The 17,840-nt window shown below is 39.9% G+C and overlaps 1 protein-coding gene across 1 annotated transcript in view; it reads right to left on the bottom strand.

Moving 5' to 3' along the window:
• malrd1 (MAM and LDL receptor class A domain containing 1) overlaps window positions 1-17,840 on the bottom strand; it is a 67,781-nt gene that overhangs the window by 36,459 nt on the left and 13,482 nt on the right. The window contains exons 5-17 of the mRNA XM_008291337.1: window positions 17,652-17,748; window positions 13,835-13,972; window positions 11,720-11,872; window positions 9,698-9,803; window positions 8,728-9,095; window positions 6,567-7,012; window positions 5,243-5,330; window positions 4,972-5,151; window positions 4,705-4,861; window positions 2,756-2,912; window positions 2,548-2,658; window positions 679-892; window positions 329-576 (exon numbers count right to left, since the gene is read on the bottom strand). Of these exons, the coding sequence (XP_008289559.1) occupies window positions 329-576; window positions 679-892; window positions 2,548-2,658; window positions 2,756-2,912; window positions 4,705-4,861; window positions 4,972-5,151; window positions 5,243-5,330; window positions 6,567-7,012; window positions 8,728-9,095; window positions 9,698-9,803; window positions 11,720-11,872; window positions 13,835-13,972; window positions 17,652-17,748 (2,463 nt within the window). The remainder of the gene's footprint in view (window positions 1-328; window positions 577-678; window positions 893-2,547; window positions 2,659-2,755; window positions 2,913-4,704; window positions 4,862-4,971; window positions 5,152-5,242; window positions 5,331-6,566; window positions 7,013-8,727; window positions 9,096-9,697; window positions 9,804-11,719; window positions 11,873-13,834; window positions 13,973-17,651; window positions 17,749-17,840) is intronic.

Consider the following 17,840-nt stretch of genomic DNA (forward strand, 5'->3'; position numbering starts at 1 on the left):
GTTTGCATCTCAAGCTCACGCAAGCTTATAGGTTGATCAGTGTTAGTCTGGAAAATGTTGAGGAAGTGCGAATACATTTTAATGGCTTCTGGCTTCTTTTTTCTGGATGACGATAAATAATCAGTCTATGGAACTGCACTCACTTGTTAGCATGTTCATACCAACGTGTTACCAGTTTGATGAACTACAAAAAATAACTTTTAGTTTTCTGTGTAGCCATGTTAAACTAATTATTGTCATTGGCCCTCAGTGCTTGCATCAAACAAATGCTCCTTAACGTATACTTCACTTATTGCATGTACCTGCCTAACTTTGACCTTGACCTGACCTTGCACTGTGAACTCCTGCTGCTCAGAAGGGGTCCTGATATACGGGCGTTGTCACCGACTGCCTGCGGGAAAGAGCTCTCCAGGTAGAGGTAGTGTCCAGAGGGGTCTCTCAGCGTGTGGTCACTTGATGGCCCAGTTCCAACCGTTGGAGTGCTGCCTGCCTTGATCAGCCAATCAAAGTCATCCTCTCGGCACTGGCGCCAGGAACAGAGGTCAAACTCAAAACTGCAGCGTCCGCTAAAGCCCTCTGAAAGACAGCAATAAAAAAGAAATCAATCCAGGATATTCAGTTATCAGCAAATTAATCTTTCACTGGCAGCCATCAGTCACACATTAGAAGAGGCCTCACTGCAGATGTAGGGGTCCTCGTCCGAGTTGTCCCCGCAGTGGTTGATGAAGTCACACAGGTTGTCCTGAGGGATGCAGTGGCCATTTGCACAGCTATACTGCTCAGGTGAGCACGGCTGGTCCGGAAGAAGAGGAGGGGAGCAATCCAGGAAGCTGACGTCGTCTATAACCACATCACCCATGTAGCTGATGCCCCGCTTTGCCCTGAATACCACCTATGAAAGGACAACAAACCCGGGATCAACTCTCTTTACAGACTGTCGTATAAACATAATCCTGTTTGCAGAGATCAGGGTTAATATTATCAGACAAGCCACATAAACAAAACGGGTGAGAGCGGCTGTCCTAATAAGTCGTGTTATTGTGCAAGCGGCTGCAGTCAATTGATGAAGAGCTCAGAGAGAAAAGGAAAAGGGCACTTGTAGTCTCAAAGATTTCCTGTGAAAAGGCCCTCTGGCATTGATCTGACTCTGTGGTCTGACAGAGGGTGATGCGTATCAGTGAAATGTGCAAACGCCTTTGTATTTGGTTGAAGGGATGACTCCTCCTGTGCAATCAAGCTTCCAGAGCTGACACTGGATTTCTATCTGTGTGTGCTCACACTCACCTGGAATAACCTCGGCAGACAGACACCTTGGCAAACACCCAGCAAACTCTGACTGTCACGCTCGCAACTTCAGACTCATTAGACTCAATTAGACTCAACGGTTATTCATTGATCATCAGGTAAGCAAGTCCAATTTAGCCTGCTGCAGCTGAAATTAGCCCAATAACACTGATGTGCATGTCATCTAAGAGGCTCTCCCCTGGATAACTGTAACAGAGAACTACCACAGCGGAATAAATGTCACGTCAAAGGGGCTCTCACTATAAAATACGAAGCCTAAAACTACAAAGAGACAACTTTGTTAGCTCTAAGGGTTGAAGTGGAACTCTGCTGATAAAAGGTCATCATGGGCACTTATATTTATTGTAAAAATCATATTCCAATGTTTACTCGAAGCTAACGTAAGACCTCAGTAGTCCGGGCCAGTCGAAGCTAGAGAGGTTTCAGAAAGAAACCCATTTACTGTTTCATTACCCCTCCATTTCTGCTCCACAAGTACCACTGTTGAAGAAAGAACAACAAGAGGGAATTCTGTACAATTCTCTCCTTGTTTTGTTTAACTCCAACTGATTAAGCTTCCGATTATTTTATGATGAATATTGGTCCAGGTTGGGAATTGAGGATTCAATCCCCATTAAAACTTCAAAAAGATTTCTATTCTTCTAACAGTATTACCAGGAAGAATGATTTAGGAAGATGTGTCCCATTTGTTCTAAGCTTCACATAATCGCACAATCATGAACATATCTTTTCATTTTGACACTAATGAGGCAGAGAGGGTCCATAATCAAATAAGTTTTGGCATTTTAGACAAGAGACTGAGGCATTTTATTTATAAGAAAAAGTCAATATTTTGTCTGCGACAGTCGATATTTGTGATTATAATGTATGGACTTATTAGAAATGGAACAAGCAGCTTATGACCTTGAACTCATCACATTAGACAAATACGGACAAATTCCGACATCTATATTTGGTTACAGAAGAAGCTGAGATAGTAAACATGCAATATAGAAGCTGGTGTATTAATACATCTCTGATAATAATAAAAGCGTCATTGTATAAAATTTTCATATGATAGGAAAGGATTACAACCGAAGAGGCAGCAGTGAAGACGTCTCGAGACACTAATAGCGCCAAATGCAGGAGCATAATTTGATGCCGCATTATTGATTATAAAACAAATCTATATTTTATAGCATTTCATCTAGTTATATAACCCAATTTAAAGCATTTCAAAGCGAAACTAAACAAAAGACAGACCTGGAAGTTGTTTGATAAGCCCAAAAACACTTCTCCTCGTCTCCATTTGTTGCCTTGGTTACCAGCTTGAGACCAAACCTCACGAGTGACGTTTCTGTGCTTCAGCAGCACCTGCAGATATTACAGAAACAGCACACATGAATAGTTCTGTATCTCAATCCTGATGAGGCCCTTTACACGGAAATGAGATATATTCTTCCCCTCTCACCTGCAGTGATCCTACGGTGAAGCCGCTCATGTGGTACCAGAAGACCAGGGTGCACTGTGGCCCAGTGGAGGAGATGACAGGCGTCTGGAGGTCAGTGGATTGACCGTAGCCGCCGTTTGAGCTGTCTGTGTACATATACCAACCCGCGGGGCTGTTGCTGTCAGAGGAATGTCAGGATAAACACAGTGAACTATGAGCCTATTCATGTCCAATTACGCCTTTAGCTTGACTGTCTTGTGTATATGGTGCTCTTTTCCATGATCTGAGGACAGGATCATAATGGAGTGCCACCTTTTCTGACTCACATTAAAGTGCTATGCAGACATTCAAAACAATTTTTTTTCCCACCAAAATATTGGTGTTGTTTATGTCATATAATTGGCATTCGTACATTAACAGTAAATATCCTATCTTAGATTTGCAAGCATTTCTTTTTCAAACTGTTAAATATTCCAGTGAGGTATGTGCAAAATACTACTAAGACCACTTTCTGCATAAAAAAACTTGAGAAATCTATCAGTGTATTGCCCAAGGCAGCACTAAGGAATACCAAATATAATATGTACAGTTGTTCTCTATTGCACTTTGCTTGCACTGGCTTTGTAAATTTAAGACGCGTGTTCTTTAAAGGTTGAAACGTATTGCCACTGCCCTGACCACATTTACTTTCAGTGACAGCAGTTATAGCCATTAGCTGTAACTATTATTCCATTGAAAATTAAACATTAAACGATTGTTTTAACTTATTTTCACGGAAAAAGTCAAACATACTTTCGTTACAGCTTCTCAACTGTAAGGGTTTACTTTCCTTCTTATCTTAAATATTATATATATAATAACAAACCTATTATCTTTGAGTTTTTCACTGACATTGGGGGAAAAAAACAAGTAGAAAACTGTGTCCACATTCTATAATTCCTCAGTATTTTTTAGATTTTATCAAACAAAACACTGATTCAGGTGTATAATAAAATAAACAACAAGGCTAAACAATATTAACAGTTAACATGTTCATCTCTGTTCTCTAACTTTTAGGCAAACGACTTAAAACTGTCAATAATAAAGCTGCCCGCCAAGTAAAATGAGTCGTGCTGCCTTCACTGATCATATCAGTTTAGTCAGAGCCACGCTTATATCTGCTTCAACCCTTTACTGCTTCGCTTGATCAAATTCCCATAAGAGTTGTGGCTTTGCTTTGGTTAAATAACACCAAGCTTCTCTTCTCCCATTCACTCATTCTTTATCGATTGAGAGACAGTTGCAGCTGCTGCAGTAGTGAGGAAAAGAGTTTCAGACAGACGGAGAGGTTATGCAATCCTGGCTGATCGAAGAAGAAATTATCGAAATGCTGTGGACAAAGTGCGCTGCCATTGTCTGCTCTCCACACCCACTCAGTAAAACACAGATAAGAACAATCAGGCTATGATCTGCTATGGATGGGCCCAAACACAAGGAGAAATTCACAGTATTTTTTCCCCTAAACGTTTCAAGCAAAAAGCGACAATGCAATTAAAAAAGGAGCAGATTTTTCTTTGGACTTTCAAGCCGAGTAATTATCGAATATATTTTTTTTCCTTTCTGTCTTTTTGCCCATGTTGTAATTTAGCTATAGCTGCAGGGATCAAGGAATATGAGCTATATCTGAGCTCTTTCTATTTAGCTAAGTTAGCCAATATAATTGAGAATGAATTAAGGAGCTAATTATTTTTTTGACTAATCATTTAAAAGAGAAATATTTGCAATTTTTCCCAGAACCTTTCTAAAACAGCAAGGTATTCAAGTTACTTTGATTCAATCTTTGGATTTTTAGAACCTGGAATCAGTGAATATTTGGAATTTTTGTTTGAAAATGATTGAAAATGTTTTCTCAATCTACTAATTGACTAATTATCCAACTGTTTCATGTCAAAAAGGACTACTGTAACATAAATTGTGTTGCTGGCACTCACAGAGTGTGGTCATTAATAGGACGGTGGTACTGTTCTCCATCATGAATGCTCTCCCCTTGGTCAGGCAACCAGCGAAATGTATGGTGAGGGACCAAAGACAGGTTGACAATCATCCAACCGCAAGTGTCGCCGTCTTCAAAATCACACCTTTCCTTCACTGGAGAAAGAGAAAGGCAAATAAACAGAGGAAGACAGGGCAAAAGAAACACCACAGAGGAAACCTGACAAGAATGACATGCAATAACAACACCCTTATAAATGTTTTACCGCAGTTTATTTCATCGGATCCATCAGAGCAGTCATGTCTGAAATCACACACTTGACTCAGGGGAACACACTCCTCATGTGTCCCACACACAAACTGTCCTTCAGGGCAGCTGTGGGGTGTAACTGTGGGTGCTGGGGTTGTCACTGCAGGGGTTGTGGTATTCAGTTTGGGGAGCTCTCCTAGAACAAGTGGCAGGAGGAGAAAAAAACAAAATTAACAATGGAAACAGCATTACCCTAAAAAAATCACCTTATGAATGGAATCATTTACCTTCATAAGGCTCACAGTTCAAGAAGGAAAGGTCATCAATGGCGATGTCTCCATTAAAATCATCTCCAACTGTCCCTTCAATTAAAATCTGGCAACAGGCATAAACACACAATAAATGCAGTCGACAAACAAGCCACAATTTGGTTGCACCAACTACTTTTTAACTTCACACATAAACTATTATTAAGTTTATAGTCTGCAAAAAGCCTGCAAGAAAAAAGTTTTAGTCAATTAAATTTCTAAGGTGTAACTATTAGAATATACTTAAAATATCATACCTTCTACTTTCTTTTCAACAGGTTATATATTAGCATGCTAATGCTTGCTTTGTCAGTTGGCTCAGTTAGCAGCTATCACAGAATCCTTTTTTTTTTTTCCGTCAAAAATATGGAGGAATTCAGCAAACCAATTTTCTGGTTACATGCTCAGATCTAATTTTCTGAGATGTTCGAATAAACTGTTTGCAAATTGGTAGCCATACATTCTATTTTACATCAATGCGCTGTTATTTTTTGTCTAATACAGCTGAAGTATTTATTAAAGCTACATTGGTCACATTAAAACTCAATGCAATCTCAGAATTAGTATGTTGGTGCATCTGACTATGTGGATGTTTGGTCATTAGATGCTGTCACGTCCTGGCAATATGCCCACTTAGTCGGAATTTAATTCATCAGTGCCACTTTTTTTCCACTTCAGCCCTTCTGCAGTCAATTAATTTGGCAAACAGAGCTTGTGTTTTCAATGTCACAGTGGAGGAAAAGTCTTTAAGTGCCCTGTCAAGTTATACTCACTCATGAGTAATGACAACAGAACATCCATCTTGAGAGATCGATGTTGAGCAGTGAAGCTATTAAACAGATCTCCATCATGCAATGCAGGAGTGCACCCTTAAATACAGACCATTTGCTTCATTCGCTCTTCATTGTTGTCTGCCGGCAGGCTACGTTTACCTGGAGCTCATTTCTGTACGTCTATGTTTGATTACACAAGGGGACTGAATGCAAATTATATACAATGGGATGTGAGGTGATTCTAAGTGATTTTACAGTGTTTAAACTAAGATTTACACCTTAACCAGTGTGCAAAGCAAACAGTTACATTTCCTTATGCACTGTGCATAAGTAGAACTTTTAGATATTTATAATAGGATAGGACAGGAGAGCATAAAGGGATGCAAACATCAATTCTTGGGACAAGACTCAAACCAGGGAGCTAATGTGGAGGGAAACTTACTAAGTCTTATTTACTAAAGCAGGCAACTGAAATATGAAATCCCTCTTTTGGTATCAGTTTTTGGAGCATTATATCCTCCAGAAGTTACCTGGAAAGGCCGAGCACTGTTGAGGTAGAGAGTCTTCCGGTGCCATAAGTTTTTTTGGTCTCCATATCGTACCCACAGCATATGACCGCGGCCTGTACTGTAGGTCCTCATGTACACCGCCAGGCAGAACACGTGCGATCCAAACATGTGGTAATGGAAGCGGAAAACACAGTGGTGGCGGGACCTGGATGGGTCTTTGCCCCGCTGGTGGGTGGGTTGAAAGACTGGACTCAGCAACACAGCTGTGTCCCTGAACTCCTGGGGAGCAGAGGACTCGATGTAGAGGTAGTGGCCATAGTTGGTGCCAAACGTGTGGTCCTTCCAGGGGCCTGTGTTGAAGGATGGAGTCGGGCCTTGGATGCGGGTCCAGTCAAATGCATCTAATCCACTGTGTTCCTGTGTCCAGCTGCACAGTCCGTGTTCAAAGTTACACTGCAGCCCTGGAGCTATGAGACATGAAAATAAATGTTAAGTGGAGCCAGAAAACATAAAACTCTAACCACTGTACTTAAGAGGGATTTTTAGGTACTTCTACCTTCTAGTTCTTTACACCTCTATTCTATTCTAACAGTTACTTAACATCTATATTGGCAACGTTATTTTGAGATTAAAATGAAAACTGTATGATGATCCATCCGTCCATTATCTATACACCGCTTAATCCTCACTAGGGTCGCGGGGGGGCTGGAGTCTATCCCAGCCGACTTAGGGCGAAGGCAGGGGACACCCTGGACAGGTCGCCAGTCTATCGCAGGGCTAATCTATATCATATAGAACAGAAATGTAGTTCCACCATCCTCAGCAAAAATAGTAAATTGCTACTGAGACATCAGTGCATCCATACATATCGTGTAACCCCTAACATTACAGCATTATGAAATACTTAAGCCAGTCTCCACCGATTTAGCATTAACAGTATAACTCCAAGACCCTTCCACATCCAAAATGTATCAAAAATCAATGCAGCAGACCCAGAAAAAGTCATCTTTTAAATCCACGTAGTCTTCTACCTTGTCACCTCCTGGTACCTACATCACCTACAGCGTAACTGGACCACCAACAGTTCGTTTTAAGATTCTGTTGTGTTAACATAGCAGCAGTTAATATAGCCTCGAGCTACAAGCCTCGAGCAGGGTTCAGGCTCCTTGTGGAGCCACAAAAGGCTTTAAGCAACTTTGTTTTTCACATTTGCTGTAATACTACCCAAGACCTGCACACTGACTTTGCTGCAGGAAATCAGTCAAGAGTCCATTTTTGTAAAGGACCGTTACATGTCCTCTAATCGTGAATATTTTCCAAAAAAGCAGAAGAATGAATACAAATTTGTGCAGCAGAATTATAGAACTTGTGTTTTTTCTTATGATCCTGTGGAATGGAGCAGGCTGATATCCTTGGTTGTAAACTGTACTGGAGGAATCTCTAAAAACTCAAATGAGTGCCTGAAGGATTTTTTATTTAATTTTCATTAATATTGGACATATTAGTAAATGCAAGTTCCAGAGATTGCATTTTGTATATTTTGGCAAATTGAGAACTTGCCTGACTTTATGCTGATAGATTTGTTTGTAAATGACTGTTGACAATAATGCCCAAATCCCCAGCTACCTAAATATATACAACAAGAAGTATTTTCTGATGTTTGGAGTAAAAACACTACAATAATACCAGTGATAACATGACCAATAAGAAGAAGAATTAGTTAAAAATGGAACCCTTTCTGAGGAGTACATCGAGGCACCACTTTGAACTCAAAAGGTTCTTGCACAGTGGCAATGGCGAGAAACCCCAAAAGGTTCTTCCTCTATTTCCCAAAATGCAAGGGAGCTTGGGTCAATAACAGGTCATGTGTTATGTGATTCAGGGATGACAATAAGGATCTGTGACTCTACATCGGTAAGTTAGAACAGAGGAAGAGTCTTGAATGGCAGCAGAAACGCCTTTCCAGAATTCCAGTTTCCTTCTACTTGAGCACTTAGGACTACCATGATGGGAGGACTAACATCCAGATAAGATAGTATTTCATTCTCATGACCATTTGTGATGAGTAGTTTTAGTTTTGTTCCTCTTAGTACATGTCACACAAAATTCTTGTGTTTCGATCAGTACTTTAAATTAGTTGAATGATCTATGTACTTCTACCCAAAATATTCAAGACACTCACAACATCCCTCTTCATCCGATCCGTCCCCACAGTCGTCCACAAGATCACAGAGCTGCAGATGGTCCACACATGCCTTAGTGTGCACGCAATGGAAATGTGTGTGCTGAGGACACTCTGCGACCGCTGGGGGCATCGAACAGTTCTTGAAGGTGACGTCATCCAAAGCGGAGATGCCGTCGAACACGCCGAGGCTGATTTTAGCCAGAGCGATCTGGAATGGTTGGGTGATGCGTCCCAGCTGTACGGTGACGCGGTTCCAGCGGGTTCCTTGGTCGTAGAATGTTCTCCATATAATAGTGTTGTTTTGAACTCCGTTGATTCGAAGGTACATGTCAGCAGCCCCCACAGATATGCCTGAGTTATAGTGCCTGAGAGGAATAGGAGCAAGATTGAAGCTTACATTTCACTGACAATGATTTTCCAGCATAGCAATGTGTGCATTCTGTGGTGTTGTACTTTTGAAATGATTTTCTCACTCCAGATACTGTAAATCACAGATTCCTCTTGTGATACTGCATAATGCTTCCTGGACATAATACACGATGACTTTTGCTAACTCTGCTGATAAAATAAAATTTATAAACCTCCCGCACTTTCCTGCCAGGAGAACCGTCCCAATCACCCAGTGGGAAATTATAATCTGTCATTTGACATAAACTTTAAGGGGCCACAAAACTGTCAGAATGTGACAGATTCAGATGCATATCTTCTCATTGTGTGTTACTGTGAGATAAGGGGGGATGCAAAGAGAGCAGCGCTGAGACAGGTGAAATGATGGGTGGAGGAAAGAGAGGAAGATCAAAAGACACATAGATGTTGAGAGACGGCAACTGGAAAAGGTCCAAAAGTGTGGGTGAATCTACACATGGAATAGTTCTTCTTATGATAACAAATCATGTTGAACAACTTTTTAGGCCTGCAGAAGAAATGAGAGTTGGTAGAAGAGTGCAGGCTGTAGTGTGACTTTCACCAGAAGGTCATGGTGCAGCCAGAGGCCGACTGCTGGAACCAGGGTCCTCGGAGGATGGCTCGTGGATACAGACTGCTGCTGTTCTTCAGTATAAACATGAAATGACCTGCAGTGAGTGAGATGGCAATTAATATTCAAACCGTATTCAGCATCTACTTCATTTAATTTCTGCAAACAACTTTTTTCCACCATACAGACTGTGAGTCACCTTTAAAAAAAAAAAAAGCTGGAATTGTTACGGAAGCAGACAGTCGAGAATTTCATTTACTAAACGCTTTCCCACATTGTTGTTGTTGCCAGATGGGTCCATTTTATCGACCTGTCCCTCTGGGATTGTTGTGCACTACAGTGTCTAGCGTATAAGAATTGAGGGATAAATAAAACATATACCCTGTCCACTGAAAGTTGCCTTGGCAACAGTGTTTTGTCTTGCAAATAGCAGCTCAGTGCAGAGAGCCATTTCATTTCACACCAATCATCAAATCACACTGGTTTGCCAGCAACATAAAATATTCCCATCAGTTGGCCAACTACATATATAATGCAGGTATAAATGAATTTTTAATCAAAATTCTTACATTACAGGCAATGCTATATGATTGTTTCTGAATGGTTTTTAGGTATATCTAATATATTTGCATATATTTGGAAACTCGACTGTAATTCATCTGATGATTGGATGGGTTTTTGCAGCTCCTATGGGCTATCTTTACAATATAACCCTCATACATGAAATTAAGTCAGTTTGATGAAATAATAACATTTTAGTCACAATGAAAGGGCTAATACCACTACATTGTATGAGTTGAATTGGTCTTTAAAGCAATTTCAACCAGTACATAAGATTGGATTGCAAATGGCACACGGCAGGTAAAATAATGCTAAAACATGAGTCCAGGAAATGTTGGGGGAAAGGCCTTTATAATTATCATTTTGTAATATTGTCCTTTGGTACTTCACAGTGCTTTAGGTGAACTGTTTTGTCTTCAAATTAAATTAACGGGTTGCTTCATCAAAAGTATAAAAACATTTGGAAGTATGCAATTGAAATATAGATACGATACGATACGATACGATACGATACGATACGATACGATACGATAAGACAAGATAAGATAAGGGTCTTGGCTTTGTGTGTGGTGGCGCTCATTAAAAACTATCTAAAAAAAAAAAAAAAGGAATGTAAAAAATGACTCCCGCTCTATAGAAGGGAACAAACAGCTTGAGTCCATTCTGTCTAATGCTGTACATTATGCGATTGTGGTGTGAAACAGTTGAATTGTTTTCTTGGCTGGTATGAAAAGTCCAACTGCCAAATAAGCTCTGTTTGAACAGCTCCACATACCTGCACATTGTTGCAGACTAGATAAGTCTTTGAATGGTCACAGTCATATTTTCTACATCTTCAAACAGATGCACCCATCAGGATACGTGTCATTTCACAAAGCTTCAGTTTAGTGTCTGCACAGCCTCCAAATCTAAACCTAACAGAGCGTCTTTTCACAGCATGTTCGTACAAAAACAACAGATGGTGCCTGCATGGAGTGAGCCCGCAACGAGGCTCCTTGTTAAATCCATGCCTCAAAGAGTTAAGTCTGTTCTGGAGGGTAAATGTGGAGAAAAAGTATAAAGATGTAATGAGGCATAATATACAGTGACATGTTGTGGTACATAAACCCAGAAGAAACTATTGTAGTGTGTCGTTTATTTCAATGAATGATGTTAATATGCAGATTGGGTGCAGCATATGTCGATTTGCTTTCTATTATTCAGATGGCTGAGAAAGCATTTCTCCATGAAGTGCTTATCTCTCAAAAACACCAGACGAGGGATTTTCTTCCACAAAACATCGATGTAATCTGTCGATAATATAATCTTTTCCCAGTTATTTTTGACCAAACATCCTGGACACAGTGAAATCGCTTTATCAGCTCAGCACGTTTCTATTCTCATTTGCACTGACTGCATGTGTCACATGGTGGCGTTGATGCCGTGCATTTCTAGTGCGTCTGCTTCCCCTACCTTCAGTGCTGTTCGTGGAGTGGTCCAGCGGTGGTGGCTGACCGTAGTAGTCCGGAGGAACCTCCGCGGACGAGCCCTTGAACCAGTCAAAGCCATCGCCAGGGGTGAGCTCGTACCAGCCACAAGATCGATCTTCAAAGTCACACTCGGAGGCTGAATGAGTAGAGAAATAAAGGAAATATTCATTTGTGACCTTGGAAACAAGATTTCAAGGTTTATTAGCAGCTGATTTTCAGTCACATGAGAAGATTTTCCTCAGAGGATTGGGTTGATCCACCTGTTATGGAACCTTTACTTGTCTGAGCACAGTTCAGATTGGAAGCTCCACAACGGCGACTAATGGTCCTTGTGGTGAGATTGTTGTGTTAACTTTTGTTTACAAGGCCAAAAAAAAATTTGAAACTTTGAAACCAATGTAACAAAAAAGCTCCATGAAAGCTGGGTAAAGTCTGTCTGCTGAGGAATATCGTCTAATTGCAAAGTATGATGAGCTATGTCCTGGTTAAATCACCAGAACAAATGATTTACAACCACTGTGACAAAAAAGGCATAAAACTCTGAGGGCTATGAAGATACATGTGCTATCACATGAGAACAAAAGTGCAGCAGAGTCACCCATTGCCAAGGAAAAAATCAATCATCCAAGTGAAAAAAGAACCATGTACAGAAAACTGCTGTAATCTTTTCAATGGGGAGGCGTGGTATGAAAGCTAAAGCTGCTTTATGAAGCTATGGAGGCAGCCAAGTCATCTGGGTGACTTAATCCAAAATGGCTCATAGGACAGGAGGGTTACTGATGCTTTTATTTAATAAAAATCAGAAGTGGATTTATCTATGCATAGTGGGAAGTGGGAAGAAATGTCCAGGAAAAACTGAAGATTGTAGTGTTGAAAAAACTGATGATACCACATGAAGCTGAAATCAATTCACTTGTGGATTCTGAGCCAATTTTGTATTAATTTGGAAACTGTGCCCCATGTCTGCCTTCCTCATACAGTTACAGAGTGGGAGGAGATATTTCAGGCACCACTGTTCCCATGAGTAAAAACTCCAATTTGTACTTCCATAAAAAAATGTTCGGTAAGTCACAGCAGGAGCATTTATACGGCTCGGATTGGCATGAAACTCTCTGGGTTCCATCAAGAGTAAAATATTGATTAACTGCATTACAAAATATGGGGTTCTTTCTAAAAAGTCAAAGGTACAAGCTTGTGTGCATTCAATTTTCTGATGCATTTTGGCAAGAACATTCTGTCACATGAGCCATTAGTGATGATACAAAGCTGAAATTTACAGCATGAAGAATGATGAAAAACCAATGATTGTCTAACATTAGTGCCTTTGTCTCTACATTTGATATTGCTGCTACTTCACAGATGTTTTTACTTAAATGATCCTGGACTTGAACGTTAAATATGTTAAACTATTTTACTTTTGTTACAAAATAAAGAAGACTATGTGGTCTAATTTGGTAAAGGCTTCTTTTGAATAGCTTCCACGTTCTCACAGTATTTATTTATAAAAAATTTTTGATGTGAACAAAAATTAAATATCAACATTGGTGATATCGGTTATCAGCAATATCAGAAATCTTAATATCGGATATCCCAGAAATTTTAACATCGTGCATCGCTAGTATTATCCAGAAAAGAATCATGTTTTTGTGTTCAGTAACTTTAGAGTTATCATTGAAAGAAAAATACAAAATGGCCGACAGTCATTTGCGCACATTCATTGTGCACTACAAGTAAGATATGTCGGAAGTAAAGTCAACAAGATACATTAGTAGGACTGTTAGATTATATGGTGGAGCCCTGTGTTTCTAAGGTAAACAATAAGGAGGATATCATGTAAAGAGAAACAGGAAAACTCCAACTATAGATCTTAGGGTGAGAATATAGTGTCAACTGATTAACTGAAGTTTTCACATTTTGACACATCATTTAAAAATAACAGGAAACTGCAACACTGATTCATACTGGGTCAAAAAAAGAATAAATCAGGACACAGCCATCACGCTGCCAGACGACTGTAAATCACCAATTGTCGCTCAGTCAAACACACAAATGGGATGTGGGTTATTGGAATGTGTTACTTGGTAATAAGGTTTCGTACGGCAGCTGGCTTCATCCTCTCCGTGGAGACAGTCTGGGGTGAAGTCACACACTCTGTTTTCCTCAATACACTCCCCACCACCGCAGTCAAACCACGAGGGAGGGCAGGCGGGAGGAGGAGGAGGAGGAACGCTGCTCTCTGCCACAGGAATCAAAAATCAGACATTAATACAACACAAATCAGTGGAATTGCAGTGTTCAGTTGCAAGAGGCACTTCGATCCCCAGGAGCTATTAAATCAAATGTAGACCCACCACATGCTTAGAGTTACAGCTGTTATCTCTGACTCCTGTCATGTGATTTCATCATTAAAAAGCTCACGGTGGATTAATATAGATGAGCTCAGCTGCGTCCAGAGAAGAGTAAGTACATTAGCTGTGTTATGGAAGATTAGATTCAACAGTGAAATAATGAATGACGTTCATATACTCTGATCAATAGTACATCTCAGACCCCATCTCTTAAATGAATTCAATTTCATTCCGCCTAAAAAGAGCATTGGAAACATATTTGAAAAATTGCCCAATTTTTAAATGGCTTTAGGGCTCGCTATTGAAAAAAAAAAAAGTCTTTTAAAGGTTGCTGCTTTTACTTCTCTGTTGCAACGAAGTTTTAAAATGAGGGGAGAAGCAAAAAGATACAACTGAGATGGATTAAAACTGAGAAGGATTTGGATTAGTGCAGCTTCAATTGGCATAACTTGTCATGTGCTTTCTTGCCAACCCTGTCGCCCAGTAATTACGTTCATATACAACTAATCTGCAACAAGAAGTGCGTTTTGTCGGAAACAAAATTCCACCTGGTTTATCTTTTCTGGCAAGTGTTATAATAATGAAAACACGATTAGACATTATGAAAAAGTGTTCCTAATTAACCTGTCTGACAAGTTTATATTGAAAGTTTCAGCGCTGTTAAACACTTGGTTAAGGTTAAGGAAAGAAAAGAGTCTTGGTTTAATAGAGAAAAAGGTCTGCAATGCTTAAGACACATCAAGTTTGTTAAACCGAAACAACATTCTTTCCTAAACATTAACCAAGCTCCTTGTTGCCTAAATCTAACCACAGACATAAACTCATGATGCAGACTTTGGACTCTGTACTCAGTCATCAACCACACTTTATGATTATATAATTCAAAAAGGTGTTGTTGAAGGTAGCTTTCTGCTTGTACTTTTAATTTAAAGCTTGCAAATAAACTTTAACATGTTTTGAGGCAACAAAAAAAAACCTCCATCCTGTGCAGTTCATTAATGTAGCCCGTCCTTAACCCGAAAGAATGCCATCGTAACCCAGCAAGCGATTACGATTGTGACTGCGACGTAATTAAAAACACAAATTACTAGGCATAAATTGTGCAGAAAATGCTAGCTGTAATAAATTATGTGCTCAAAAAACATACACAGACACGCAACCACCTGCAGACACTTACACGTGTAAAGAATGAGATTTATGGTACCGCGGTGCAGAAGAGGCGTCAAACCTCAGCTGCTTATACAATTTGCAATAACATGCCTCTGTTTTATTTTCACCCTGCATCCATTTAATCAGAGCCTGTACTTAATGGTTATATTGCCATCATTAGTGACAGTGCAATTAATCGAAATTCATGGATGCTGTGATCCCGTAATTTGGTGAAACAAATGTATCAGCCATGTGTGGGATAAGGATGAATAATGAAGGATGTCGGACAGAAAAAATCCTCTGTAAGTGACCGTAATGGCATGCGGTTAGTGATATAGTCCTCCTTCCTATGTGCAGGTCAGCCTGTACTGATGTGTTGTACATATTAAATCAGGTCTGTTTGGTGAAGTTTTGTTAGTATTGTAATGTGAAACCCATTAATTCTTTCTAACGGGTCAGAGCTTTGACTATAAAAAATAGTTGACTTGAGTTTTGCTCTAAAAAGCTCAGTGCGCCATTGTTCAGGTTTTTTAATATGATCGATGAGGCTGGAGAGACACCATCCTTTTTGTCTTGAAGTCTGGAGCATTTAACAAACCCACTTTAGCGAGCAGAAGACAGATGGAAGCAGAAGGACCATGTGCCAAGGTGACACTGGACTGTCTCGTCTACTTAGACATGCTAAACTAGGCCTGGTGACGCTGCAACCAGACTCTTAAGTTTGCCACACAGGTGAGTCACCATGTCTTTTGCTCTCCTTCAACACTATTTACCAAACCTAAAGCGAGAAGAAGTGACATTTTTGCAACTTGATAGCAGCCGTAAACACATAACTGACAAATTTGACAGAGGGAACATGTTGCAAAGTGTTTATCTTCGTTTTGATCTTCACCATTTTCTGAAGAAATGATGTCTCGTTAACTACTACATGCTGCTAGTCACCATCTTTGTTTGCATTTTGGTGCCTGCCAATTATAGCATAATGGACTTCTGATAGCTTTCGAGAGCAGATGAGAGAGTGAAACCAACGGGGGGCAATAAAATAAAAACAATGAGCTGAAAAATGCTAAAAGGCTCAGAGTTGAGTCATAACTCCTGCAGGATTGCCGCTGAGAGTGATTCTTTTCACATACACATTGTCATTTATCGCATAATTATCATAAAAATGTTCTCTCGTTTGTGTCTCTCCTAAGTGAAATATTTGCCTCCAGAAAAGTTACTCTACAGCAAACTAATGTGGATTTATATGCCTCAGGAGACCAACGGGTTGAAGTATTTACACTCAGAGGTCCAGTGAAACAAGAAGAACAATCTGCAGAAGTAGTAGTAAAAGTTATTGCAATTAATCCTGAAGCGTATATGATTTAACTTCATGACAATCGATCTAATAGTTGTTAAGATATTTCACTCAGAACCACAGATACTCCATACTTTCAATGCTCAATGGGGAATGAATGAACAAGTAGAAACTAATATATAGTTTTAAGAATTCATATTAAACCTCCTTTTTTTTTCCTAGTATAGGTAACATCTCTGGGCACTTGACAAATGTATATTTTTATTCTAGATTTTTTTTTTTTTTTTTAAATCAATAAAATTTTCATTTTTTTGTCTTCTTGATGATTTAAAGAAGTGTAACTATGCCCTACTGCACAGTAGATATTTCTGAGTACTCTCTACTCCTAGTCATGGTTGTGCTGTTTCCACTGAGGTGCAGGACTTTATATTGCAGTCAGAAATGAGCTCACGGTGAATGAGATGTGACAGGAGCAAATAAAAAGGCCAGAAACTGCTTGCGGTTCAGAGAGTCAAGTAAAAAAACCTTCAAACATTCTGGAAAGACTGTGGAGCTTTCCTTGAACTGCTGCCATCTGACCAGCGACATTATCTTCCAGAGGAAGCTAAGGAGGCCTAAGAAAGCTGAAGGCCACACGTTGATATTCTAAACAAGACAATCAATAAAAAAAGGTTCCACTGCTGTTTATTTTATGGGCTGAGAACCGGATCATCTTCCAATATGAGATGAATAATGGCAGCTGTGCAGATGCTACAGTTTGTGCTAAACATAAAACATGTTAAAATGATGTCCAAAGCGCCAAGTGAATGGTGCTTTATTGAACGCTCCCAGCCAAGATGTTGAGCTGCATCATATTCATCAATGATCTGTAGGCAGCACACTACAGCGGGCACAAATAAACCCATACATTGTGGCCCTGACTGCTCCATATTCAGCGCAAGGAAATGTGCAGTAAGCACTATTTTAACGATTCAGTTATTCTGTTATGAATCCCATCCCGGGTGTTCATCAGTATTCTAAACAAGTTTGTTGCGGTCTGTTTATGTGTGGCGATATTTCAAAATGTCAAGGTCTGAACTCGTCCCGTCTGTGTGGTGAGATGTTATTAATGGTAGCAATACCAGACAGAATCACGCAGCCAGGACTGAGGGATAAGTCATCGATGGCCAGGACCTCCAAGGCTTCGCTGTCAGCTGAAAGTTCCCCTCGAATCACCACCTGGTAGATACGATAGAAAAAAGAGAGAAGATATCACTCAGTCAGCGTTTTTATAACAAAATAAGTTTGTTGTAAAGACCACGAAAACATTA

This window comes from Stegastes partitus, unplaced genomic scaffold, assembly GCF_000690725.1.
Source record: "Stegastes partitus isolate 25-593 unplaced genomic scaffold, Stegastes_partitus-1.0.2 Scaffold736, whole genome shotgun sequence".
NCBI lineage: Eukaryota > Metazoa > Chordata > Actinopteri > Pomacentridae > Stegastes > Stegastes partitus.